Here is a 27447-nt window from a genome sequence, read left to right as displayed (position 1 = left end):
TTATAGTAATTTTCAGTTAATACTTGCCTTCTTTAAAGACAGGAAAGTTTAATTCCACAGACAAAGTTCAAACACAGCTCCTCCATTTGAGCGCACTAGCAGTCTGGTTTTGATTGCATCTTTGATGCGCTCATCCCTTGTTTTGACCAAAGAGGTGCAGGAAGGCTGAGCTAATCCCTGCTCTGGTGACATACGTGAAAAATTTACTTTTTTGCGTATTGTCATGGTACCTCAGCACTAGACGTCTTGTCTGGTCTCAGTACTATGATGGCTTGTGCCCTGTGTCTGTTGTCCATTTCACAGACGTGCCCTCCTTTAGCTATCTTGAACGATGAGATTGGGCACAGTTGATCGCATATATCCTCTCTGATTTCTGTTCTACCTGAACCTTTTTCTTGTCTGTTGAGGGCAGGTGTGTTGCTCATGGCTTCAGCCTTACCACGACCTAACCGTATGCCTTGCATGAATAAGAGAATGTCAAGGTACAGCAGGATATCTGCTGAGGAGTTTCTGTCACTTTAGCGAATTACAGCTATCTGTTAGAGTGAGCCTTAATGAATCCCAGATTCAAAAGCCACAAAAAAACTAATGAATTATTCTGGCACCTGCATTACACAGGGTATAGCTCTCCAGCCAGTCATTATTTTATCAGAGGCACAGCTCCTGACTGAGCTATGCTGGACTTTCTAAAAAGGTTTTGCTTGCTCAACAAGCAAAAGCTGAAGGGGGAGTGCTCAAGCATTTTCTGACAAAGCAGCGTTTCATCAGAAAACAGTGATTTGTCAAAAGCAAGAAGCTCTGTGGAAGTCTCCTGGTGGGGCAGTGCTTTGCTGGAATGCAGCTGGAGTTCCCACAAGCTTTTGCTGCATGCCCAACGGGCCCCAAGGGGTGGATGAGCAGCTTGGCTCCTCCAAACCACCCAACATCGCGGCTCCGGAACAACCTCACCTGCAGGCTGTGCTGGCCATGGGACATCCAGGCCTCCCAGAGGCGGGACGACCCTCCTGAATAGGCTGTGTGGGAGTCCAGGGTCTTTTGGGGTCTGGGACAGCCCTGTTGGCATGGCCAGGACCAGGAATCTTCCCCAGCTCTCTGCTCTAAAAAGGTCCTGAAAGCCCGGGAGACTCAGCTGAGCTTGAGCATGCCAGTTCCTTGTTGGTGTCCGGGTTGATTACATGAAGTTCAGCAGATTCTACCTTTGGGCTGAGTGGGAGGGAAAAGCTTTTGGAAGATGAGAATTTCTTGTGAGGTTCCATGGCCTTGTGGATATAAACATGCTCAACTTTGCCTTGTGTTCAGCTGATGATCTACCATAAGTTAACAATGTCATGCTGTTCCAAAAAAGACAAGTGCCACGCTGAGATGTATAAACAGGGCTGTAGCCTGCAAGACACCCGAAGTAATCCTACCACTCTGCTCAGTGCTGGTAAGAGCCCAACAAGGACCCTGTGTCCATGTCTGGGCACCGGTCTGCACTCAGTGTAGAGACACGGTGGAGAGAGGCCAGAGGAATGAAACAAGAATAATCTGAGCTCCGGAAAGCATCTTTATGAAAAAAGATTAAATTAATCTAGTTTGCTTGGTCCAAAAAAAAGAGGAAAAGGGGAGGTGAATTCAAATCCTAAATAAGGCAGTTATGAGGAGGGAGGCACTGGACGGCCTGTGATAGATGGGAGAAGAAGACACGCTGAAGTTGCAACAAAAAACATTCAAGTTAGATGTCAGAAAGCATTTGCCTCGGTAAGAGCAGAGGAGCATTGGAGTAGGCTGCCCTGGGTGTCTGACAGGTCTTCTTCCTCAAAAGGTTTTTGAGCAAATATGCCAGGAAGAGCGCTACTATGGCTGAGCCCTTCTTGGGCTGCATGACCCCTTGAGATCCTTTCCAACCCAGCTATTATATGAACTTGAGCAGCTGCTGTTTAAAGTTGTGGTGAGTTACTATTTGGTGAAGAAGTTCTTCATAAGTAAGATATGCCATGAATGTGCCATTCAGCTTCTTTTCACCCAAAGAACAAAGATTTATTGAACATTTCTGGCTTTTCTGCATGATTTAGTCAGACATCTAAAACATTCATTCAACTAGCAGAATGGTACCGGTTGCCGCAAGCCTTTCAGATACCCATGACTGTACTGCGGGTACCTTCTGTCCCCCCGTCAGGAACGGTTTCTGCCATGACAATGGTGTCCCAATGTCTCCCCCTGTTCCTGAAACCACTTCAGGTTCCTCCACTGAAGTTTAGGTGAGATAGCTGCTACTTTGCTTCCACTTCCAAGAGAGTTCAAAATCAAAACGTGTGATAGTTACAAAACAGAGTGGAAAACAAAATTAAAGAATATTTAAAAAGAAGGGAGGGGGATTAAAAATAGGGCTGTGTAAACAAAAAATGGAAATGACAATACTTATTTTTTATATTTTTCTTGCAAAAGAAATCTTATGGAATTGTATTTGTTGAATATATGTACAGGGAATAGGTGTTCTGCACTGAAGAGCTTATAATCAAAGAATTTATGTGCTAATACTAAATAATGTTTTAAATGTAAAAATATTTGCAAAGGAATGGATTCCAGGCTTCCTTCTTAATTCAGTTGCTTGTTAATTTAATCTTTTTAATTTATTAGCTGAAAACTGCAGGACCACAGTAATTTGTTCTGTTAGTAGTACAATTTCCACCTATATTTTGCTAAGTTTTATGTCTTCAGGCATGCGTTAGCAGGTAATTCAATCTTTGGCTGCGTAACGCTTTCCTTTAATAAGGAAGAGGCTCATAATCGTAATCCAATTAAAGAAAAGAGAACTGAAGGAAGATTTGCCGCAACAAAAGATGATACTAGAGGATATTAACTTGGAGTATGGGCAGAAAGCTAATAACTGTTCATCAGGAAATCAGTATCTTCAAATATTTTCAAACTCGGGCATGGAGGGCACTTGAAAGCAGCTGGGAGACCTGTGTCTCCTATTAAATGAGTTTGAGGTACTTGGTGTCCCAGGTATAGCTGGTATTTAAGTATGGAGAGTTGTAAATTTCGACACTGAGATTTACAAGGAGCTGCATACACTCAGTTTTGCTTTTTCTGGATATCATTTTGTGCCAGTGCATCTTTGGACATTTTATCCCTCTTGTTTGCTACCTCAAGGATGTGTTTTATATATTATATATATAAATATATATATTATATATATTTATAACAAGCCCATCTTGTTCACAGACAGCGCCTCTAATATTATTTCAATTCTGTATCCTGTCCCTGAGAATAGCTAGTTCCAAATTATTCAGGGGGATACCAAGTATTACCCTATACCATGAACGAATAACTTTGTTTTCATTGTCTAATCCCTTGTCATGCTCTTGAATGACATCTTGGAATACTGAGTGCTGTAAATGCTGTTTTAAAATGATCCCTGTTTTACCAGTTTAGGTCTTTCAACTTTGCCTACTGTGAGAAAAGAGAAATAAGAATGTGAATTTACTTTTTCTACATTTAATACTTGAGCCACGTACTGTCTGGTGCCAAAGAGTGGTTCCTAAATATTCAGTAGCATCAGCTCAAACCCCTCCATAGCATCCCAGCAAACTAAATTACATTGTCTACCTGTTCATAATGAAAACTGTTTCCTTTTTCATAAGCAAAGAACCCTGAAGGTAAAAGAAGGCCTTACTAAAGGAAAAGCAGAAAAACAGAGGAAAAAATCAGCAGACTGTGGTCTCGAGCTCGCCCTCTTCCCCGAGCAGATGGGGAGGTCGCTGATGCCATCCCACCTTGGCCAGGTCCCACGCACAGCTCCCTGCCCAGGCTCAGGGACCCCATTGCTGGCCACCTCCGCCTCTGCCCCGGCGGAGGATGCGGTTCCCCAGGCCTCTTTGCCAGCGGGGAGGGAGGCAGGGGAAGGGGTGCCCTAGGCTAAATAGCAGTAGTCAGACCATCCCATCTCTTTGCAGCCACTCTTCAAAATTTACTGCTCCCTGCTTCAAACGTCTTGCTCTAAGTACTGGGTCTGCAAGGCCCCACCTCTGCTGGCCCTCACCTCAGTACGCTCTATCAGCTTTTTTCCTTCCTTTTTTTTTTTTTACTACTGAAGAAATGAAAAATCAGACCCCTCTTCCTCTCGTTTCCCTCTCCTAGGTCTCTTCCCTGTTCTCCCGGAAGGCTCCATTGCTGGTTGGGGTGACTCCTCAGCCCAGGAGGGACCCCCAGCCTGCTCTTGGTCTGGGCACAGCATGTTTTGTCCATGCCTTACCAGATGTGATTAGCAGCATTTTATTCATACTATCCTCAGACCTGGTGCTATCTGAACAAGAATGCTCTGCCCTAGCACGGCTGCTGTGCCAGAGATGCCAGCTCCCCTGGACCCCCTTGCACTCTAGCAGACACGGGCAGGGGGCTCCCCACAGAAAGTGGCCACTGGCCAAAGCTCCAGGTTGCTCTTCTTTCCCTTTGCCCACATGTGTCCGCCATGACCTCTTAACTGATACCTCTTGCCTGAGGCTCCAGATACTGTTTATCATTTCAGATCTTTTCTTCTCTTCCCTTTCCATCGTATCCTTTCTTAAATTAAACAGTGCCAACCTTTCTAACCATGAAATCTCTCCTGGACACACAACTTTTTTGCTGGCTTTCTGAGCTGCTTTCGTATGTGCTATATGCTACACTGGGACAGGGGTATCTGAGCCAACATCATCTTCAGGCATATTTAAATTGACTTTAATAATACTGCTGCATTACTTCCCTGTTTTTAATCTCAGTTTGCAACCCAAGAGAGCATTTACTTACTTTTTGGCTGCTATTTCTTACAGAACAAGGGTCCCTACTGAATTGTCCAGAAGAGGACCCAATTTTGACCTGTTGTTACTGATTTTCTTGTGACTGCTCATTCTGGAACATCCACAGAAGTGAATCAAAATGAGTATAAAAATATTTTGTTCAACTGATAGTTGCTTCTAAGAACAGAAGCTCCCAGCATAGCTTTTCATGCCTGTGCCGGACAGAAATGGTGGTTAAGTGGGAGATGTACCTACCCAGATAGATAAATGAAGCAGGCAAGGAGGGAAGTGCAATCAGCTGCACCAGAGGCGCCGTGCTCCACTGGGATGTGTCACACGGGGACCAGCTGGACCAGAGCTCAGGTGGTAGACCTCACTTGTCAGCCTCAGTCTCTCACAGACCATTTGCAGGCTCCAGAGCAGTTCATGAGGGCCCTACACACTCTTGGACATGGTTGAAGAGCAGACTGCAAAACAAGCAAAGTGATTCAGCTGGGGAGCAGACCACTCTTTTTCTCAGGGATCCTCTGCTATCAGCTTACCCAGTGTTGGGAAGGTGCCCTTGGAAAGACAGCAGCAAGGAACAGACTGACAATAGTAGAATAGTTTGACTGTGTCTCTTTGCTGCCTGATCTGAGCAGTGCTGGGGAAAAAGGGCAGGCAGAGTAGCAGCAAGGATGCTCTGGCCACGGTTCTCCATGTAGGTGGAAACTTTCCCAAGTGGTCCTCTCACTTGGGCAGGGAGCGGGCTGTGAGCAGATGTAGAGAGCATGCATGCTATACTTGACCTCCCCATCTGCAATAAACTTGATGCGCTTCTGAAGCACTGAACTGGCTGCTCATTCACCAGCTGTCTGGCTGCGTGCACAGGGAGGCTAGCTATGTGTCAAGGCAGCGGGTCATGGTGTAAAGCCGTCTTCTGCAGCAGGCAGACCACATGTCTTTCTTCCTGCCACAAGACCAGACGCCCATTCTGTAGATGACTGTAGATATTTCCATGGGGCATCAGATAGCAGGAGGGCTTTGTGAACCAGGAGGGAATGGAAAGAGTCTGCAGTTGACTGCAATGATTGTTTGCCTTTCAGTAGTTCATCCCATAGGACCTGGCAGACTTAACCTCTGCCAGGAAGAGAGACAACATCAGCCTAGAAAGCATCTGATATGCTTTTTCATATATTTTTTGAATCCATAAGTGGCGGGAGGAAGATGACCTTTCCCTACCTGAAACGTGGCAAAGTGTTTCCTTCCTTTTTGTGTTGGGCACCAAAGAAGCAACAGCCACCGTCCATCTGCCAGGGGAAATGCAAACCCAAAAACTCAGGGACAGTTTTCCACACACTCACTTGTTGCACTGCTCTGCCACCTGCTAGTCGTGGCTCTGGGTAAAGTTCTGTCATCCCGCTGTCAAAGGGCCACATGCCAACACCAGAGGCTTGCCAGTAAAAGGTACCGGTCAGATGTCAAGACAACGCGCTCACAAGCGATAGACGATATTGCATCCTGGCTAGAGCAGCGTGACATAACTCCAGTTGCTTGCCAGAGGAATGTCCCAGAGTGTTTTCTGACTGCCAGTGTCAGCAGCAGCTGGACATTTTGTGTCCGTGTTTCAGATTTTGAGGATAGGGTTGAAATGCCCACTCAGCAGTAGGGATCTAGCAGTCAAGTTTGTCAAAATGGGAGTTTCTGACTTTGGATTGAGTCACTTGGCCACTGCGAACATGAAATACCTGTTTTTTTCATGTGAAAGCCAGTATATTCCTACAAAATCTTCCAGTGTGACTCCACATTTCCTGGTACAAAATTGTTTGCCTAGACGTATCTAGGCAAAGATTTGATTGCCCTTGCCAATCAAAATGTGCTTGTTCAAGCCAGTACCAAAGAATAGTTTAGAGTGGACCCACCACAGAGAAGTGCAGCGTATGCCCAGCTGTCTAAGTGTGTTGGCTGCAGAGGCATGAGAATGATGTGAGCTTTGTCCCTCTTCTCCCATTGACTGCTGTGTCTGGACCTTCATTTTAACAAAAATGTGTGAAATATGTCCAAATGCTTGGTGATCCTGCAGCATGCATAATCATTAGGGCTGGCTGCTAGAAGAACCCCATGATCACAGTGTTTCCCTGCAGGATCTCCTTTTTTGACCTAGATGGAGGTCAACTCTGTCTAGGTACATTTAGCACATAATAAGTCATCCTCATAAAAAGGTTCTCAACACTTGAAAACTCTTGATGAGTTACTTCAGAAATTAACTGTCCTCAGGTTTAGCAACGTATGCCTAGCTTCTATTCTGAATTGGACTAACTTCAGATTTTTACTACTAGCTTTTAGACCTATTGCAAATAGACTGAAGAGCTGTTTATTCCGATCTTCTTGTGATACCTCCTCCCCTGTAGCCGTAGCCATTTTCATATGCCATAATTAAGTTAGTTCTTCATTTGGCAGGCCTGTAGATGTGCTGCAGTGAAAATGTATTGAGCACAGAGAAGCTGCAATATTTCTCATCCCCAGGATGCAGCCTTCAAAACTTGACAGCTAAGCTTGCAATGACATGATCGCTGAACCTTCAAGCCTTCATGATTCATTGTGGAGAAGTATCTTGGTTTCAAATGCTTCTCTGGAAGTCATCCTCACTTTAAATGTGAAAGAAGTCTTTCTTGGGACCTTGTTTCGTTTTTAGCAAGGATAAGTTCAAACCAGAGAGTTAAGGACGATCAAGGGAAAGGAGGGGATGGACCGACACCAAAAAGATTATCATAGTTCTTTTCTTAAGAGAAAGGTTTGATGCTTACTGCATTCAGTGCTTCCTTATTCCCCACCTGCCCATCCAAGTCTCTCACAGTGTGCTCTGTTCATGGAGGTCTGATCGCAAGTTTTAGAGGGTCTCCTGTGACCAGAGTCATGCAGAACCATAGGAAGATGGTGGGAAGACACCCACCTCAAACATGTGATAGAGAATTAGGCATCCAAGAGAATCCACGAGACTTGTTTGAGGAGGTGTGGCTGGCACCACTGGGGTGTCTGACTTACTCTGTCAAAGTTGGCATGTGTCCTGCGCAGGTTGTTGGGTGCGGGTGGCCACGGGGGCATACTAAGAAGTTGATGGGACGATGCAGAACCGCCGTGGCAGCGTGGGGTCCTGGTGTGTAGCTGGGATGACTTGTCTTGTCTTTCTTTTGCAGTTCTCGGAGATGGGCTCTCCATAATGCTTTGGTTATGAAGAAAGAAGGACGGCTGAATTGTTGTTTTGCAATGGAGAAGACAGAAGGAGAAACACCAGCACTGTGGCTCCCACCCTGTTGCTTATCTCCCTGCAGACATGTGTCCCAAATCCTCTCTGTGCTGTATTAAGGAAAGGAAAAGCTTAGACATTACGACATCTGCTTTCTTACATCACCTTTTCCAATTTTGCATCCTATAACCCCCTGGTGAAAAGAGGAACAATGACTTTATATAGCTGCTGCTTGATTCTTTTGCTATTTACCTGGAACACAGCTGCCTATGGGCCAAACCAACGGGCACAGAAGAAGGGAGACATTATTCTCGGAGGATTGTTCCCCATTCATTTTGGAGTGGCTGCTAAAGACCAGGATCTAAAATCAAGACCAGAATCAGTGGAGTGTATAAGGTAAGCCACGAAAAGAAAAAAAAAGTTTTGGTGAGGGAGTCTTGCCCTTCTTGGCTGCAGGTGACATGCTGTACGCTGTGTAAATACAGGCTGTAATCTGATGCTGGTAAAGGCAACGGGAAAGTATGGTGTAAATACCGGAATAAAACAGGTGTGTACAGGCAGGAAGTGCGTATGTTAAACAGTAACATAAGTAATACCTGGGCAGTGAAAGAGGGCAATCCTTGTATTACCAAAAGCTGCCAAAACTATGAATCTGTCTGGCCATTCACAGTGGACATTTGAATAGTACCTGAAAATCAGCATTCCTAGCAGAAGGATGGAAAATAACCCATAGTGTGTCCTTAAGTTCATTTGATTACAGTCATGCATAGCAGAATAGCTTAGAAATCAAATTTTGGTTTTTTTTTTTTCTCCCCAGTTCTGCCTCTCATCTTCTAAGACTTTTACAAACTGTTTAATTGCCTGAACAAGTGAATAGGTGAAAGTGAGAGAGGTCACTGCTTTTGAAAAATGCCACTGAACACATAGATATCTCTTTAGGACCTTTACAAAGTCCCAGACTTGAACTCCTTGCCCAGGCTTTCCTCACCCAAAGTCCTTTTCTTCTGCGTAAACAGTGCATATAGGTTTTGTCTTAAGTCTTTGGCAATTAAGCCTGGAGGGAGAAATGCACATGAAAACAAAGTATCTTATTATTAAAGTGTAGCCATTTTCATGATGAAACATGAGGAATTTTTAACCTTACAACCCTGCACATAACACACGTGAAGTGTGACAGAAACTGATTGCAACTGAAATGTCATATAGACAAAATAGAAGAAATTGATGTGGAATTTTGTCGTGACCATGCATGGGAAAACACTTCAGTGTTACAGGTCCTCTTCTGTAATCATACATGAAAAATTGTATATCTGGCATTATTTGGACCTCTCATCCTAGACTGGGGATCTAGTACGGTTTTGTTGCGGATGGTAATGAAGAATGGCTGACAGCCTTCCTGCTATGCTTACAGATTCCAGGTGTGGTTTCCCGCTGGGACACTGAGCAGGACACATCCATCTAGGTTATGAGATCATCCCCAGATGGTCTCATAGCGAGCACGCAGAAAGAAGTGTAATTAAGCAGAGTTTCTTTTGGCTTCTTCTGTGCATGCACAAGAAAGTCATGAACTAAATGTATGTGAAATGTCCGCTTCATGGAGCAAGAAGCTCTGCCAGATTTTCAGCATTTTTTTTCTCTCTCAAATGCGGCATTTCACAAGTGGAACGCTGAAAAGCAATGGATGTTTTCAGCTCTGTGGTCTTCTTCAGCTGCTCCAGGTGGCAGGCAGGACAGCGCAGATATTTGCAAACTGAGCATAGCTTTCATTTCTGTCAGCGCTGGGTCAGCCTCAGAGACTCCCTTCACATCGTCACGTTATTAGAACGAATCACAGGAGACTGTTCCCCCACAAGTACTACAAGTGTGTGCTTGCCAAAAGATTTGTTTATGAGGTAGCACTGCAAACAACGGGCAAATCCGGAAAAGCCAGACCAGCTGTTTTAAGGACACAGTGGGAGATCCGTCTGGGTGGCATTTGATCTGCTAAAAGGCATCCTCCACCTGCAATTTGCCTGGGTAAAATCTGTGTTCCTCTTAGTCCTGCACCAAGAAGTTGCAGGTACAAAAGAGAGGAGTTGACTGAAGAGACATTTGTGCCACCTTGCCACACTCCTTCAGGGAGCTGGATAAATTGTTCCTTGGTAGTATAATGCAAATGGAGAGAGAATACTTAATGAGAGGCAGAGATCTAGCTGCAAAGGTAATAGCAACTACAACAGGAACAAGGGGGTGATTGGACCCGAGATGACTGGAAGCTCCTTCGTTGCACATGTCTTTATCAGAAAATGTCCATTTCCAGGAAAGGTTTAATTCAAAAGAGATTGGGTTGGGAAGACGTTTTGAGACTGGTCATTAGATTTTCTTGATGAAGATAATTAATCCATGGGACAGTTTATGTGCTATGGTGTTTTCCTTGTTATTGGTACACGTTAAATTGAAAGCAGATATTTTTCCTGAAACCACTTTTCTATTTTAAGCAGAATTAAAGTCAGAAAATTCCTCTGACTGGACTTGTACAGAGATCTCACAACACAACCATAGTGGTCCTTTTTGGACTCCATGATTAGGTAGTAGCTTGGGGCAGGGTTGTACATGCTGACTCGAAGAGCCCAATACATTCTTCAAGTCATGAGTCCTTCATATCACATTTGAGTTTCCTCAGTTCTGGGCAGGTGGCTAGTCTGGAATGAGTGAACTCATATTTTCTGGGGAGAAGGAGAAAAAAAAAAGATAGGCTCTAGTTTCTTTCCAAAGTAAAATCTCCCCAATCTTGTAGCGTCAAAAACTTTTACAGGGTGGGAAATCCACTAGAAGACCGTAAGCATGGCTGTACCTCATCAAACCAAAGGTGCTGCATCTGTTCCATACCTTTGACTGCCCTTGTTGCCTTTCTCTGAGCCTTCTCCAGTGCTGCTGTATCTTTTCAAAGCTGAGGCAAATCAGTTTTTATACTCTTTTTAGATGGCTGTGTACAGCTTTTAATCTCCTTACTAGATAGGAAAATGTGTCTCATATCGCATAAGAAAATTAGAGCCAGGTCAGTGTAGGAGTATGCGGGCATCCTCTCTCTTTCCTCATACTCCTCAATTCGGCAGCAACAGCAACAAGTCATCAGACCATATGAAAAGCTCCTTGCTTTGAGACAAGAAAAGGCCTAAGGGTCCCACTGAAACCCTGTGGGTGGTTTGCCCCTCTTTCTTCTGGAGTTCAGTATCAAACAATTTAAGATAATGTGGCTTTCCTTTCTTTTGAGGACCGTTCAACCTGATCTGTGCTGTTTGGACATCTTCCCACACATTTAGCTGTGTTCAGTGCCATACCTATGCTCCCAAACAGGGCTTCTCAAAATGGGTAGGACAGTTTTCTCTCCACTTTTTCAGTTTTCACACTCTTCATACTCTTGCGGCACGGCACCTTTCTCCCCAGCTCATCGTACGTACCGGCCTGAACCTACTGTGCATACCTTGCACACGATTATTTGGAAAACTATATACATAACTCAGCAGCGGAAGGACAAGGGCGCAGTAACGATCTGTTCTCTGTTCTTTTTGTGCTGATTCTACTGAAAATTCATCTTCATGCTTTAAGCACTGAGTTGTAGAGTCTAAAGTGAAAACTTACTCCTGATTTTGCCACAGCAAATGTCAGATGGAAAGTGAGAGCAATTTTCTTTCCTGTATTTTAGAAATACTTACATGGCTTACTGTTTAAGCAATCAAGTATCCTGCATTTGGTATAAATACACCTTCTGTCTTTGTATGCCTCAGGTGGTGTTGCAGCAGCTTTCCTTATAACATCTGCTGATGCATATCTGACGTGTGCAGTGGAGGCAGAGGCTGAGCACGGCACAAGCAGTCCCTGACCCCCATTCCCTGTCAGCACCCACAGGGGCCCGATTTCTCCATCCTTTCTTGATTTCAGGTAGATCAGCAGTAGTGAAGGTGGCGGTATCGTTATTGCTAGCATTGTTGCACAGATGGGTGGTACCCATGGATCCCTCTTACTGTAATGAGCTGTTTGCAGTGAGGACGTATCTTTACTGAGCACAGTACACAGAACACATACAGTGTTGCCAGCATGGTGTCACTAGGTCATCATTTTTAACGCATATTCCCTGTATTTTGATCAGCAGTCTACCCAAGGTCCCACAGTGTGACACATAGCTTTCAGGCTGTGAAGCTGTGGTGAGACCTCGTCCCCGTGTCATAGCGCAGGACTTCACAGAGCGCGGCTCGGGGATGCTTTAGCTCGCTGAGTCTGCGTGGCTGCCAGAGAGAACAGAGAATTTTAATTCTGCCCCTTGTGGATGTCTTTGCTAATCCCACTGCAGAACTGAATGGATAACACGATATTTAAAACTTCCTCCTTGAGACCAAATTATTTTCTTTTCCTCTTTCTCTTCCACCCGTCTTCTGAATTCTAATTTTTTATTTTTTAAAATTTTCTCTCGTCTGCATAATTCCCCTTACCCATAGCCCTAACTTCTGAGGGTAGTAAGCAACTCGTTATACCTACTGACTACAGGAATCCGACAAACGACTGAAGGTCTCCCCTTTGCATAGCTTAGTAATAGCAGTGGTAGTAGCAGCAATAACATGTAATTAATGTACTGGAAATCCACAGAGGACAGAGAAATTAGTATGTGCATACAACCACTAGAGAAAGAGGAGTACTGGCGTGAGCCAAGAGGCGTATGCAGGCTTTGCCACCATTCTTGAATAAAAGTACCTGTTGGATGTGGGAGGGTAAATGAAAGCTGCGTTTACAGCTTTCACGTTATTCTCCTTCTTTTCCTTCATGTTCTATTGCTTTTAGTTCAGTGCCTTGCAAGTTCTGATAAATGAAGGTCAGGAATTCACATGAGGCTGTGAATTATTACTTTATGAAGACCAACAGGGATCAAGACTCATTTCCCTGCTGGATCCAGACAGTCTGAGTTGTTCAAACCAAACCAGACAAACAAACAAGCAAACAAAGAGGGGATGGAGCTATGGGGAGCTAAAACTATGCAGTGAGCTTATGTCCCTTAATTTACATACCCTTGCTTTATAACATGGACATTTAAGCCGTCCTCAGCACCCCTTGACAGACACACCAACTAGAAAGAAACCTGCAGGAATCAGTGAGGTCTTGCGAGTTGACTGTCTAGCAAACTGGGCAGCTGCAAAGATAATCTGTCCCCTGCAGAAGTGACAATTAAAATGAGGATTTGTGGAGGAATTGCTTCTGATTGATCTCTCCCTGTTTGTGCTCCTGCCTGGGAACAGAAAGATCAGTGGGTTGCGTCCTCTGGCAGGTGGGAGAACAGGCGTCAGAGGAGAAACATTTAAAGAACTGACTATAAATAAAAATTCCTGTCTACACCTTTGGGCACTGAATTATTTACATTAAACTCTCATTTAGAGCTTAATGACCGCTTTTCATAGCACCACATCTCAGAAATGTTAAAATACAAGACCAGGCCAACGTATCTGTAAAGTAATACGGCAGAAAATAAGTTTTGGAGGCTGCTTATTTTCCACCAAGAAAATATCAGTGGCTATCTAAAGCTTCTGGAAATCTAATGAAAAGTTTGCTTCTGTTAGCAAAACCTTTGCAGTTTCTTCAGGGAAGTTACCGGTCAGATTTCTGCGTGGTTGATAGAACATTGCAGCGAGTAGTCATATTCGGCACAGCAGCAGCATAGCACAGGAGGTCAGCTGGGCCGGTGTAACCTGCTGCCAGGTTCAAAGGCTGTTCTTACCCATCAGTCATGTACACACCAAGCCAAAAGGAACCTGCCTGCAGCTCCTTGCTGGGGTCTTACAGTACAGTGGGAGAGAATTTACCCGCACAATTTCCATTCACCAGGATTGAAGGAATCATGAAATCTTGCTTCATTTAGACCAGTTTAGTGGCACTGCCTTCATCTGACCATATCTGTGTTACAGTACTGATACAAGACAGTATCAGTTAACAAAATGAGACCTTGTCTGAAGCTCTATCAGGTATTAGAGAAGACGGAGCAAGGTGTGCTTGTCTCCATGCCATCTGATCCTCTTCCCCTGATCTGCCGATGCTGCTATCAGCAGAGATGCAACTGAAAAGAACCACAGGTCTCCTGCCCAGGCTAGTGTGAGGTAAATTATCAAAAGCATTTCAAAGACATTTTGGAGTCTCCCAGAAAACACCCCATGCCCTCCTTTCCCTTCCAAAACAAAACCAATCCAAACTCAGGTACCTGAAGTACAGGCCTTATGCTGTAAATAAACATTCATCAGGAGCATATGTCAGAAAGGAAAATAAAAGCAATTGTGCATCGTGGGCTTTAGTCTGCATCTACTGAATGAAATGGCAAACACATGCTCTGAAGCCAAAGGGAAGACAGTCCAGTTCTCACTGCTTTTGAAGATACCGCCTTGCTGCATTTAAAAAAAATTAAGCCAAATTGCTGCCAAGCAGGCAAAATAATTCCGTGTCATACTCCACCAGCGCAATTTAATGTGAGCAGGCTTAAATTTACTTTTACACGTACTCAAATGTGTGAAGCTTTTCACAGTGGTATAGTGGTACCTTTGAACTTGCCAGCTTCTCAGTAGTCTTCCCTTTAAATATAGAAAATGCTTTCAGATTTTTCTCTTTTACATGAGGAGCCTGAATATAGTTCCTTGCTTCAAATCCTATTTTCATTTTAATTAAAAATATTTGTAAACATATTTAGCTTTTTAAAAAGAAGCGTCACAGAACCCCTCCTTGCTGTCATCCCTCCCAGCGAGCATTACTGACCACGTCAGGCAGCGTGGTGTGCCTGGCACAGCTTTTTTTCTGTACACAACACTCGCTGCCTATTGCACTCGGAGACTTGTCCTTTTATTTCAGAGCTCTCCCATTGCATCTCGCTTCTTCATGGTTTGGAACTAGAGCAAAAAACATTCCAAATGACCAAATTCCTTCTAACTGTAACACACACTCACGTGTTCTAAAGGGTGATCTTAAAACAGCTAGCTGTCCCTTTGGTCATAAATTATAACTAGGATTTTTATTGGCCTCCAACTTTTTGACTTGAAGAGATTTGTAAGGAAACCATGCTGTCTGGTCTTTGAGGTGCAACCTCAGAGCAGAACCTTATCTGGAAGTTGGCCAAAGATGTCTGGAGCAGGTGAAATGAAGTTGAATAAATGACGTTTTTAAGACTTAAAGATACACCTTAGATGTGATATCTTTAGAAGTTCTGATCCCAGATAAATCAGATAAAACTCCTAGAATGGGAGTAATGTCGCTACGTTCATTCAGCTTTAAAGAAGTCAGACATAGCTAACATCAACTTTGCAAGCAACTCATTTAATCCAACAATTAAAAAACGTTCAGGTCGTATATCTCAGAGATTGGAAGCTTGTGATGTCATGAAGCTTATCTTTAGAAATCTTCACCTTGGTAATGGAAACATCTCTCAAAGCATTTCAAAATGGCACTCGTGAAACCTAAAATTTACCATTTCATATAGAAGCTGTTCTTGGGCAGGCTCTTTCCCCAGGCTCTTCCAGTGCTGGGGCCCGTCAGTTTTCCCAGTGGATCTCGAGCATAACAGCTTTGACGCTTTCTCGTTTCCAGTCACAGCTCAACACAAAACAGCAAACTAAGTGCTGTCCTGCCCTATAGTGCTTTACAAGGAAGGGCAGGTTTCACTTCACGAAAGATTCTGCCGTTCCAGCTGAATTACCCTAAAAGGTGGCAGCTTCACAGGCACACAACCACTTGCTTTTGCAGCTTTACGGGAAGAAACACAGTAGGTAAAACTTGAGAATAACACATATCAACGTGACTTTCTTCCTGCTGCTTTCCACGAAGAAGCTTCTCTCTTTTTTTTGGCTAAGTCGTCACTCGCCCCGCATCAGCTTCTTTCACTGCCAGCCGATGCGGTGCTCTAAACAGGGAGTCCCAGGTCCTGCAGCACAGTCTCGCCACCGCTCCCCGGCTCTGGGTTAGCTCCTGGCACAGTTAAGAGAGAGCCAGAAAACTCAGCTGCTCCATTTTAGAGAACAGAGGAGGCTTCGAAAAACAGAGTTTCAATTTCACAGCCCAGCTCTGATGGTATCTTCTGAGCTCAAGTCTAAAGCAAATGTGTGACAGCACTATAATAAAAATGTATTCCTTTAGTGAAAACTCTGAAGTATCTAATTAACAAGTTAGGAAGCTAGGATTTACATTGATAGCACGTCTCTCTTCTCTGGTATAAACAGGCTGACTGTGCCCTCTCTCACAGTGTGAAGTGTGCGGTGTGAGGCCAGATTTCCCTGAGCAGAGCTAGCAGGCACCTTGGCATCCAGGGGCACGCCGGTGCTGTCCCTCAGCTCGCTCTGCCCGCCTAAAGCCACGGGGAGCCGACACACTGCGTATCCCTGAGCCCGAGTCCCTGACAGCATCGCGCTCAGCGCAGGCTTTGCAGACACTGCCATCTGCATTCAGAAACATGTCAGAGGAGCCTGGGAGGAAAGCTGGTAGGTGTAGCTTTGTGTCAGAGCATTTGCTCAGGAATCACGAGATCCAGGCTGAGGGTACTGCGCAGGAGGGACCGGTCAGAGCCAACACCCCAGGCATGCTCTCTTTCAACTTTCCCAGACTTCAGAGGATTTAGAAAAGTTCACTTCATCCTCACAACCTCTGAAATGAGCTCCCAAACTGAAGAGCTGAAAACCAGAACAAAACCTTGGAGCACATGCACGCCTCTTCTGTAACCACTGAATGCAAAAGCAAAACTTCCCAAATTTAGTAGGATGCAAGAAGTCGCATAGGTGGCTTTTGCCTTTTGTATCTAGAATTCTTCACTCTCTCTTTGTCTCAGTCCTGCTCTCCTCTCCTCTGTTTCCCTCCTCCTCACTCTATCTTATTTTTATTTTTGCTTCCCCAGGTATAATTTCCGAGGCTTCCGCTGGCTCCAGGCTATGATCTTTGCCATAGAAGAAATAAACAGTAGCCCAACTCTCCTTCCCAACATGACCCTAGGATACAGGATATTTGACACTTGCAATACAGTCTCTAAAGCCCTCGAGGCCACACTGAGTTTTGTGGCCCAGAACAAGATAGACTCCTTGAACCTGGACGAATTCTGCAACTGCTCAGAACATATCCCTTCCACCATTGCAGTCGTGGGAGCAACCGGCTCTGGCATCTCTACCGCCGTGGCCAATCTGCTGGGACTCTTTTACATACCTCAGGTACGCTTTCACTTCTCTTGTTTAGGTACGGCTGGGGGAATTGCTGTTTGGAGGGGATCTTTAAGTACATTATAGAACCAGGAGAGGGAACTGCACCGCTGCCTTACGGGCTCCATCTCTGTTTCAGACAAAGGAAGGTTTAGAAATGCAATGGCCCTGGCTGTACGAATACATCCTTGGAGGGCTGAGGGGCAATGCAACGATGAGAAGCACTGCCTTTTGAAGTGGGACATCAATTTACGTGAAAGAAAGCAGTCTAATTCCCTCCAAATGTAGTATGTCAAATCAAACCAAATATTTTTTTTTTAGTCAGAGATACATGTCTTCAGGCTCACATTTGCCAGAAATGTATTTGGGCCAGTACAGGCATGTGCAGTGGCTATGCCAGCTTCTTCGTCCCACTCTCTGCCAATGTGTCCTAACTGCACACCAGAAGGTCTCAAGGGGAGTTCAGCCTACACGGCTTGTTGTATCTTTGCCATTTCCAATAGAACCTCAAGGAAAGAAACAATACAAAATGTGGGGGGTTTCTTACAGTAGAAATATGTCTTGCTAGCCATTTGCAATCCCCAAACACAAAGGCTACCAAGCAGGCAGTAACAACATTCGGCCAAGAGCAACTTAGTCTAGGAAGACTAGAGTCCTCTAGAGTGGTTTAGTCTGTGAACATGGGTAATTTAGGTCAGTCACTGGCAGTTGCCAGCCTTGACAGGTTATTTGTGATGTTACTTCACCGTAGTCATGCCCAACTCCCACAGAGCCCACTTAAGGCAGAGCTCACTCATTGCTAGCTACTCTTAGGTCTCTCAGCATCTCTCATCATTCAAGTAGGTGATCTGTAGAGTTGTTGCTTCTGATGATCAGGTGCTGCAAAGGTTTCTTCTGGGCAGACCTGCCTTTCTTTTGCCCTATGGCCTCCAAAACAGGGTTTGTGAGAGCATGTGGATGTGCCCTGCCTTGTCCTGGGGTCATCTGTGTGGTGGTATAGTTGTGCCATTCCTGTGTCGCAGTATCCTTCTTGCTGTCTGCTAACTCCACGGGGGCCAGTGCTGGCATCCATGGTCCCATCCTTTTGTTTAACAGCCTTGCTGCTCTGCCAAGACCCTAAGCAAAGTATGAGGCTGGCGTATTATAGCTTAATGTTGTTGCTCTTGATTTTAGATTTCCACACTGAAGACAACTGTGGAAAAAGTGCTTGGCCTTATCCATTTATGTGTTGCCTTGTATAGCCCAACATTTCCAGTTCCTCTTCTAAAACGAATACAGGTGCCAGAGCTCACAGGAGTCCTCGTAACAAGATTGTCTCACACTGCACTCTCAGTCTGTCCTGAGAGGATATATCTTTATTTCAGCCAGGGCTGCAATTCCCATCTGCACCACAAATGAAGAAGGAAGGATTCTTGTCTGCCTGGTGCACAGTAATATATCTTGTCTAGTTAATGTTATATCAGCCTGACTCTCTCACAGGAGTCTGAAAAAAATAGACATTCAGTCTCTGAGCAGGGCAAGAATGGTTTAAGCTGAGATCAATATAGGCTACCTAGGTATTGCCCAGAGTAGGACTGGAAGGTGGCGTGTAATAAACACTCTGATGGCATTTTAAGGCATACTCTTAGTTTACACATCGCGTTACCAGGTGAACAAGGGCATCCGAGAAGGGTTGGTGGGTTGGACTGAACAGAAGAGATGTTGGCAGTTCTCAGACTTTCTTTCCCTTTGAACGGCGTTTGTGGTACAAGGCAGTAGTCTTATCTAGAGGCTGCTGAAGCAGGTAGATGTCAGGAGGTTCGGTTCTGGAATGAAATCTCAGCCAGGTGGTTAAGTGTGACAACTGAAAGCAGGCTTTTAAACTGGGAGCTGTTGGGCAGCATTAGAATACGCATTATCGCTGCCATTTATAGCAAGGCCATTAGCAAATCCATGCTTAATAGACCCTGCATTTCAGTACAAGTTGGAGGTATATTTTACAATTAATGTAAGGCTCATTACTCATTCCGTTGACATAGAAACTGAAAATGTTATGACTCCAGTTCTGTTTCTCAGTATCTCACCTCACTGTACCCTTACAGCACATGTGGGAGTGGGGTACCATGCCTGTACCCCCTGGCACTAGGTTTTAGGAGATGAGAGTAGCTCTGGGCAGGAGCCTGTCCAGGGGAGAGTACAGCTCTGTGCAAGGAGGATTTGCTCCTGTGGCCCTTAAAACTGCACTAGGACACCTCTTCTTCTTTCTTGCAGAAACATTAAATGACAGAGTTTAAGGAGGAGTTAAGGTTTTCCCTAAATTTCCACTTTGTACAAAATGAGCTGTTTATAGAAGACTTTTTCAAAGTGAGAGTCAGTCCTAAAGAGTTCAGGTACCAATCTCAAAATGCAAAGATAAGTGAGTTTTAAAAGTTCTCCAGATCTTTAAACTATTCTCTTCTGGGTTTTATGGCTTTCTTCCTACTTGTAGAAAATCCAAATTATACCTTAAGAGCATATGGCACTTGTTCTGATTAGGAAAAAAAAATATTTCTCGATAGCTTTAGGAAAGGAAATAAAATCCCATTTTTACAGTAAAACACGGTGGCTCATGGAGCGTGGAATGGCTACTGGCTTCTTTGCTGATTCTGGCTAGCAATCAGGAAATACGGCTAAGGTAATATTGACCGGCATTACCTTAATACTCCGCAGGGTCAAGGCGACCGATATACATCACATGCTTCTTACTTCAACTGGCAGGGATTGTATATAACATGCATACGGTGCCTGATGGAGCCTGTTTAAGGATGGGGACAGAGGTGAGAGGCAAGGAGAGAGAGGCAGTGCTCTTCAGAGAAGGTCCAGGATGGCAGTACCAGCCTGCTGTCTCATGTCTGGTTCAGAACAGAGGAAGCCTGCATTTTGTCTGAATTATGTGCATTGCCCTCGTTTATCTAAAAGATACATTCTTCTTGTTTCTGGATTTGGCAGGAAGGGCAGTGAGGTGCGTGTAGGCCACCCGTGGCTCACCTCTTTGCCATTCCTCCAAGCTAGTGTCAGTGTCTCTCTCCCTCAGATCCGTGAACTTACAGGTGGACGTGAACTCGCTCCAGTCTCTCGGGTCCGAGCAGCTGCTCCTGTATGTGTGCCTCTGTAAGACAGTCACAGCTACAAGAACGTACAGACTCTCAGAGTGGATTGTGTGCAACCACAGGCTAAGAGTACGTGGCTGACAGTGTGGTGCTCAGCTCTCTCTTCATCCCAGCCGAGGTTACACAGGTTGACGGTGATGCTAGATAAATGTAGGCAATTTATTCCCAGGCAGTTCACTTCATGGTGTGTTTTGCTTGTTCACTGTGCTCTCACAGGTCAGCTATGCCTCATCCAGTCGTCTCTTGAGCAACAAGAACCAGTTCAAGTCCTTCCTCCGCACAATCCCCAATGACGAGCATCAGGCCACGGCGATGGCAGACATCATCGAGTACTTTCGCTGGAACTGGGTCGGAACAATTGCAGCCGACGATGACTATGGCCGGCCAGGGATTGAAAAGTTTCGGGAGGAGGCGGAGGAGAGAGATATCTGCATTGATTTTAGCGAGCTCATCTCCCAGTACTCAGATGAAGAGGAGATCCAGCAGGTGGTGGAGGTCATCCAGAACTCCACAGCAAGGGTGATTGTTGTTTTCTCCAGCGGCCCGGACCTGGAACCCCTCATCAAAGAGATCGTCAGGCGAAACATCACCGGCAAGATCTGGCTGGCGAGCGAGGCCTGGGCCAGCTCTTCCCTCATAGCCATGCCGGAGTTCTTCCGCGTCATTGGCAGCACCATTGGGTTTGCACTGAAGGCAGGACAGATCCCAGGCTTTCGTGAATTCCTGCAGAAGGTGCATCCCAAGAAGTCCACCAACAACGGCTTTGCCAAGGAGTTTTGGGAGGAGACGTTTAACTGCTATCTCCCCGATGGGTCCAAAAATTCTCCAGCTTCAACTGCCTTCCACAAGGGCCATGAAGAGGGACTGGGAGCTGGAAATGGAACGGCTGCCTTCCGACCTCCGTGCACAGGGGATGAGAACATCACCAGTGTGGAGACACCATACATGGACTACACGCACTTGCGGATATCCTATAACGTGTATTTGGCAGTATATTCTATTGCCCATGCCTTGCAGGATATATATACCTGTACCCCTGGGAAAGGACTCTTCACTAATGGATCCTGTGCGGACATTAAGAAGGTTGAGGCATGGCAGGTAAGTCCTTCATTCATGTGCCTGTGCAATATACCTGCAGAAAAAAAGACAAGCTGTCCCGGAGCTTTTAGGGTGCCTCTCATAATCGTGGGTCTCAGACACAGCATAAGGCTCCTGGGATGTAGCCTATCATTGCGTGCAAGTTGGGTGCGTGCTCCCACCCCACAGGGAAGGTAAGGTAAGTTGTGTTAGGTTTACCTACAGTGAAAGGGGCTTAAACTAAGTTAAATTTTCTCGCATTTGCTACAGGCCAAAAGTGCACACACAGACAATTACCACAGCCTGGCTGACGCAAGGTAACTTGATCATATATTGAGCCCTTACATAAACAAGAGGGCCTGGAGAGAGCACATGAACAAGGAAAACAGTTTTTAGAGTTCATTTTCTTTGGCAAGCTCTATGTCTTTTGCAATCCCACAGCAATTTTCCATACAGGCCGTATTTTTTTTCCACAGTTTTAAGCTTATATAGGATCAAACTAAAGCAGGTTGAGTAATGAAGGAAAATAGTGTGTGGATGTTGGGCAAATAGTAGATAGCTGCTTTGATTTGGCAGTGATATTTGTGAACTGATAAAATGATACTATCGACTTAGTCACGTTTACCCATTCATTGGATGCGTTCTGCCCACCAGTGTATGGATGGTTTTCTGGCATTTTGTCTTCTGGTCCTTTATGAATACTCTGTGCCTTACCATATGTTTGATTGTGCTATCCGATGTGATATTCAGTATGTGTTTTTAACATCTGCTGCATTCTTAAATAACAGAATTAGCTTGTGAGGCTGTATCAAATGAAGATATGTCAAATATGTAGCAAATTCTTTTTGCCCCGTTTCTGGTCATCACAGAAAACTTGGGCCCAAACGCAGCTGAAATCAGAACAACAGGGATGACTCTAAGGAGGATCACATCCCCGTTTGCATGTGTAGTTTACTCTATTCAGGATAGTCTAACCAAAATAAAGGCTATCCGTGCCACAGACTTTGCAGATGTTGGGTCAGCGTTGGCATGTGGGAACTGCAGTTTGGTTCCTGTCTAGTCTCAGGCAACTCAAAAACATCAGTCAGATCAAAGTAAAAGGCTTTGGCTTGGCATTTATGGGAAACCTGCATTGCTCTAGTTACCTGATTTGGGTTTACTGAAACCGCTTTACTTGGAGTTGATGAGTGCAGGGTTTGACCCTGGTTTAGGGGAATCCTGCGATTGCTGGCTCTCTCTGAGGTTTCTGTCTTTCAAAGCTATTCTGCTTTTCAGGAGCATACTGGCAGAAGTGGGCAAGTCGCAGACAGATTTAGCTTTCACTGTGTCGGTAAAAATGATCCAGAATAAATATATTTTTAATTCGTTCCCTTATGCCTTGTCAACTTGGAAAGTAAAGCAGGATATTCATACCACAGCTAAGTAAAATAATGTGGTGTTTGTTGAGGATTCCACAATTGGGAAGAATGTCCTCTCATTTCTGTGTTGCTTGTCTGGTGCTGAAAGATGCTGGCTGCATCCAAATGGAAAGCATCCTGCTGATCGAGGCTTTTGGGTATGCATACTTGCCTTAAGGGAGGGAATCGGCGTCAAGAAAGAGTACGTGGGGGATAACAGGACTGGGTAGGAATATCGGGTGCTACAAAGGAGCAGGCTGTATTTGAAATGGCCGCCATGATGTGGTGTTGGCTGTCAAGCGTATTTGATATTTGTGCATTTTTTCACTTCATTTCAAAATCAAACACATGAATAGCAGGTAAATGCCAAATTTGTGTGCACACCTACTTCAAACCAGACATTGCGGCTCATTACCCCGGGGAAGCTTTCCTCAGCCCTGGGGGTAATGAGTTCACCTCACAAACGTGCATCCCCCAGCGTCTCCAGAGAGCGGTTTTCTGACAACCTGCACTAAAATCAATCTCATTTGCAGCAGTACTTCTGCCGGTGGTCAGTGCCTGTCCCCTCCTCTCACAACTGGCTCCAGGGTTTCTTGAGACGAAGCAACCTGAGGGAGCGAGGATGGTGTGAGGAAGCCTGGGACTGGAGGCAGCAGCCGCTGACGGTGTCTGCAGTCGCTGGCCAGGTGGTGCGTGGGACAGATAAGGCAAACCCGGTGAACTCGTAGCTCAATTAACCTGAGCTCCTGTCCAGAGCAGCCCTTGGGGTGGTGGCTGGGGAGGATAAATGGTGTGTTCCACAGTTCGATTATGGACCATTTAATTTTGTTGCTTTTCAATGGCGTTATCCCATTAACACGTATCATTTATTCGTGGTCTGCTAATTGTTCATTTTATGTACTCAGAATAGAAACCTTTTTGGAGGAACTGGTTTATATAATTTGTGGAGGGTGCTTGTGTGGGTCTGTATAGAAAAAGAACATTTTTACCTCAGCGACCAGTTCGTTTGAACTGGACAGCAGGAAGCCTAGCACAGAATTACTCTGAGGTGGTTAAATTGGGTGCAGTTCTCCTCTGAAGAATTTACCATCTACTGTTTGAGAAAGCTCTAAGTGTGTTTCAGCATGGGGAGCCCACACCTTTTCTGTGTCTCCCAAGCTGAAATATCAAATATTAACAGCTTTCTTCTCTACTTATTTATAGCTACTTGTTTAAGAAGCTGCTTACTCATTTGCTCCGCCTGAGTCGGTGGTCTGTGACAGACCCCATCCATAAACCCAGTCGCTTCCTTTCGTTTTACCGACGCCTCTGAAGCTGGCAGCGGGCACCTCCGCTAGGGACGGGACGGGTCAGCCCGCGCTCGCCGGCTGCCGCAGCACGTGGGGAGATGCGGGCGCAGGCAGAGCTGGTGAGCAGGCAGGGCAGCTGCCAGGCAGGAGCTGCGCCACTAGCCCCACGCACGGGCCTGCCCGCGGGGTTCAGGGTCCTCTGTCTGAAAATGGGAAAACTTGCACTTCTGTACTCTACAGAAAGTTACAGACTTTAATAGGATGTCTGTGCTGCCCTTATTCTGAGCAGTGTATACGCCTGCAACTGTCATATTTTAAGAACCTACCCTGCTGCAAGGCAGAAGATAACCCGGGTGCACACCTTTGCAAGACGCCTGCAAAGAGCAGGCAGTATTCTCTGCACGTGCCATCGCTGTGTCCTGCACAATATGGATCAAGATCAGGTTAATTACTTCTTTTTGCAGTGTGTTGTTCAGGTAACAAAAACATGCAGGGCAATTCAGAACAAAAGGTATAAGCAATTTCTGTCACATTTGCAAAAGGCAGAATTTGACACCAAGCACTAAGGATTAAAGTGCATGACTGCAAATAGTACAACAGAAAGAATCCTCTTAAAGGACTCCATCGCCGCTGATGATCAGATGCCCGTTCTCTTTTGCTGGTAGGCTGTGACTTTTTTAGGAGACTGTGTTGAGCAGGGCTAATTCCGTGTGTTGCTCTGCTTCATGGACTGGCCTCCCCCAAATGCAGGCTCTCCTATAAGCTATAAAATAGTGGTGGGAAGGTGTGGCGAGAGGTGGGACATGGGCTCAGGACTCCTGTGCGGATGCTGCCTTTGTCCAGATTCCCTGCATCTTTGGCCTGTTTCTCCATAACAGCTCAAACAGTTTGCTTTTGAAGTCCTTTTTCCTTAATGTCTTCCTTGATAAGATTTCCCAGGTCCCCCAGGTTCCTTCATTTTCTTGGTCTCTGCTCACGTGGCTGTTCCCACGGTCACTTCTAACAGCAAGTCCCTCTCTTCTTTTTTCAGTCCGCCTCTGAGCAAAGATTTAGAACCCTTTGGGGCATTTCTAGGAGCCTCTCTGGTGTCTCTCTCATTTCAAACAGTGGGTGGTCCTGCAAAAAATAAGAGGAAAACCAGTAAGGGATCCTAATCTGTCCTTCAGAGCAAATATTTATTACTTTGTATTCTTTCTGTGTGAGAAGAGGAAAGCCCTGTCTTTTCCTCCAACATAGTTCACCCCGTGTTTCTGCCCATTCGTTTGGCAGCTGACGGGCCTCTCTTTCTGTCTCACAGTAAAAGCATTGTGAATAAATGGGGAAGGTGGGCTCCTGGGGATTTGAGAAGGCAAAAGCGTGCAGTCGCAGGGTCGTGGAGCAGAGCATCCTTAGGTGGACTCCCGGACAGTCGTCAAGTTGTGGTTACGCTGGAGGCTGTGAACTTTGGCGGGTTCGTGAGTGAAAAATGAGATAGGCATCAAGGCAAAGCACAGTGCACAGGCTGAAAAATGCGCCGTCCTAAAGATGGGCAGGTTAAAGACATGCTAATGTAAATTATCCTATGCCTAGAAATCTGTTTGACCTCAGACTTAGTGAAAAGCTGCCATATGCTGTTCCACAAAATACAAGCAAATACAAATTGGCATCACCTAGCAACACCTCAAGTCTTTTATTACACCCGTGTACCTCCCAGCAAACAGTTCCTTCCTCTGTGCCGGTGATAACACATTATGAAGAGGTAAAAATGGATTGGTGCCTTCTCCAGCTTTGCATTTAGGTATGTCTGGCTGGCTGGAAATTGATTCTGCAAGGCTTTAAAGAAGTGAATGATGCCTTAGATGACACACATCTCTCCAGACCTTTGAGCCTAAGGGCTTATCTAATCAATTTTGTGTCTGTTGAACTGTATAGGCCTGTCTGAACAATTAAAATGGTGTATGGAAAACAGCTGCTTTGTGATACAGAGAGTGAAACAGTATCAGAACAGGTATTAACTGAGGCCAGCGCGAAAATGAGTCGTTTGGGAAGAATTGCAATGAAGGCAGAGGAAGGTGCTCAATATCAGGCAGCTGCAAAACCTCCCCTAGTCTGCATTACAGATGCACTGGAGATCTATTTGTTATGAACGGAAAGCAAACATTTCACCAGTGTGCCTTTGTTGTGGGAGACCAAATAGAGAGGCAGACAGTTTGAGCCACACGCAGAAATGTGTGGGTCGATAGAGCAAACACAGCTATTTCCCCACAAGGGCAATAACAGATGATTGCTTATTCATCAGTTTGGAGATAACAGCTTGCTGTCAGCTGAGAACATCACTTGTGAGCTCTTCAACTAAGCAGACAATAAATGGAGTGTTATTTAGATGTCTCTGCAACTAAAAGGAGACTTAACTGGACCTTACTCGAGGGGGGTCAGCCTTGTAGCGTCACCAGTGGAAAATGCACAGGGACACCATCGCCCCATCGGGGTTGCTAGAAGAAGGCTGAACGAACAGCACGCAGCAAATACGCAACCTCTATGTCGTGCAGTAAGGAGCTGCGGTTATTAATTACTTGGTGGAGAACGGCTGAGGTTCTTCTGAATTGGGGTAGTACACACTGCCTGATGACAAAAAAAGCGGTATTCCTGCCCACCCCCAAACATGCTGAATTTTTCATAAAAGTGATTTTTAATATAGTCACTTGTATGCTGCATTACAACAAAAGCTGTATTTGAAAAGAAGCGTTTTCTAATGTTTATGAAGCTCATTTGTACCTTTGTCACTTGGGGAAAAGAAGTCAGTTTTTCAGCCTGTATTGGGCCTGGGAATTTTAGGGAAGGCTCCACGAGATGCTCATATACTGTCTCTGTCTGTAGCGACTTCAGATAATAATTATCCCTTGAATTACCAAGACATCAGTATCTTTTGCTAAGACACAGCATGTCTGTTACACAAAAGGATGTAAAGTTTCTTCTAGGACTGACCTTGCCTGATGCTACTCACAAATGGAGCTGGTGACAAAGGGCACCTTGAGCATCCCCTAAAGGCCCTCAGAAAGTGAGGCGAGGAAACAAGTGGATTTATCAACAATTCAGTTTCATGGTATAATCATTCCTCTGGCTGATTTCCATTTATCCCAAGGTAGGGTTGAAGCTAACTTCAAAGGCATGATAAACATAGCATAGTTCGTTATTTCTTCTCTTTCTGGGTGGTCAGCCGTCTTCACAGATGCTTTACTAACCAGCCACATAGTTTTATCCCCAAAGTGAACTTTTCCGCTCTATGAAGGACTGGTGTTGCTTCACGCAGTGGGTGAAGTTTGGAGGAAGGAGAACAAATGACCTTTATGGCATATAAAGGGCCCTTTTGCCTTGTAGAATCAAAAGAGCAATCTCCCCACTGAAGCAG

General features: G+C 45.1%; 1 protein-coding gene across 1 annotated transcript in view; it reads left to right on the top strand.

Moving 5' to 3' along the window:
* CASR (calcium sensing receptor) overlaps positions 1-27447 on the top strand; it is an 82041-nt gene that overhangs the window by 29107 nt on the left and 25487 nt on the right. Inside the window, exons 2-4 of the mRNA XM_087757428.1 lie at positions 7937-8382; positions 16874-17180; positions 20513-21394. Of these exons, the coding sequence (XP_087613554.1) occupies positions 8198-8382; positions 16874-17180; positions 20513-21394 (1374 nt within the window). The 5' untranslated portion in view covers positions 7937-8197. The remainder of the gene's footprint in view (positions 1-7936; positions 8383-16873; positions 17181-20512; positions 21395-27447) is intronic.

This window comes from Nipponia nippon, unplaced genomic scaffold (genome assembly GCF_047370975.1).
Source record: "Nipponia nippon isolate SJK-2023a ecotype South Korea unplaced genomic scaffold, ASM4737097v1 scaffold_2, whole genome shotgun sequence".
In the NCBI taxonomy this organism is placed as follows: Eukaryota; Metazoa; Chordata; class Aves; order Pelecaniformes; family Threskiornithidae; genus Nipponia; species Nipponia nippon.
The sequence above is the reverse complement of the archived record's forward strand: the minus strand, read 5'-3'. Positions and strand labels throughout refer to the sequence as shown.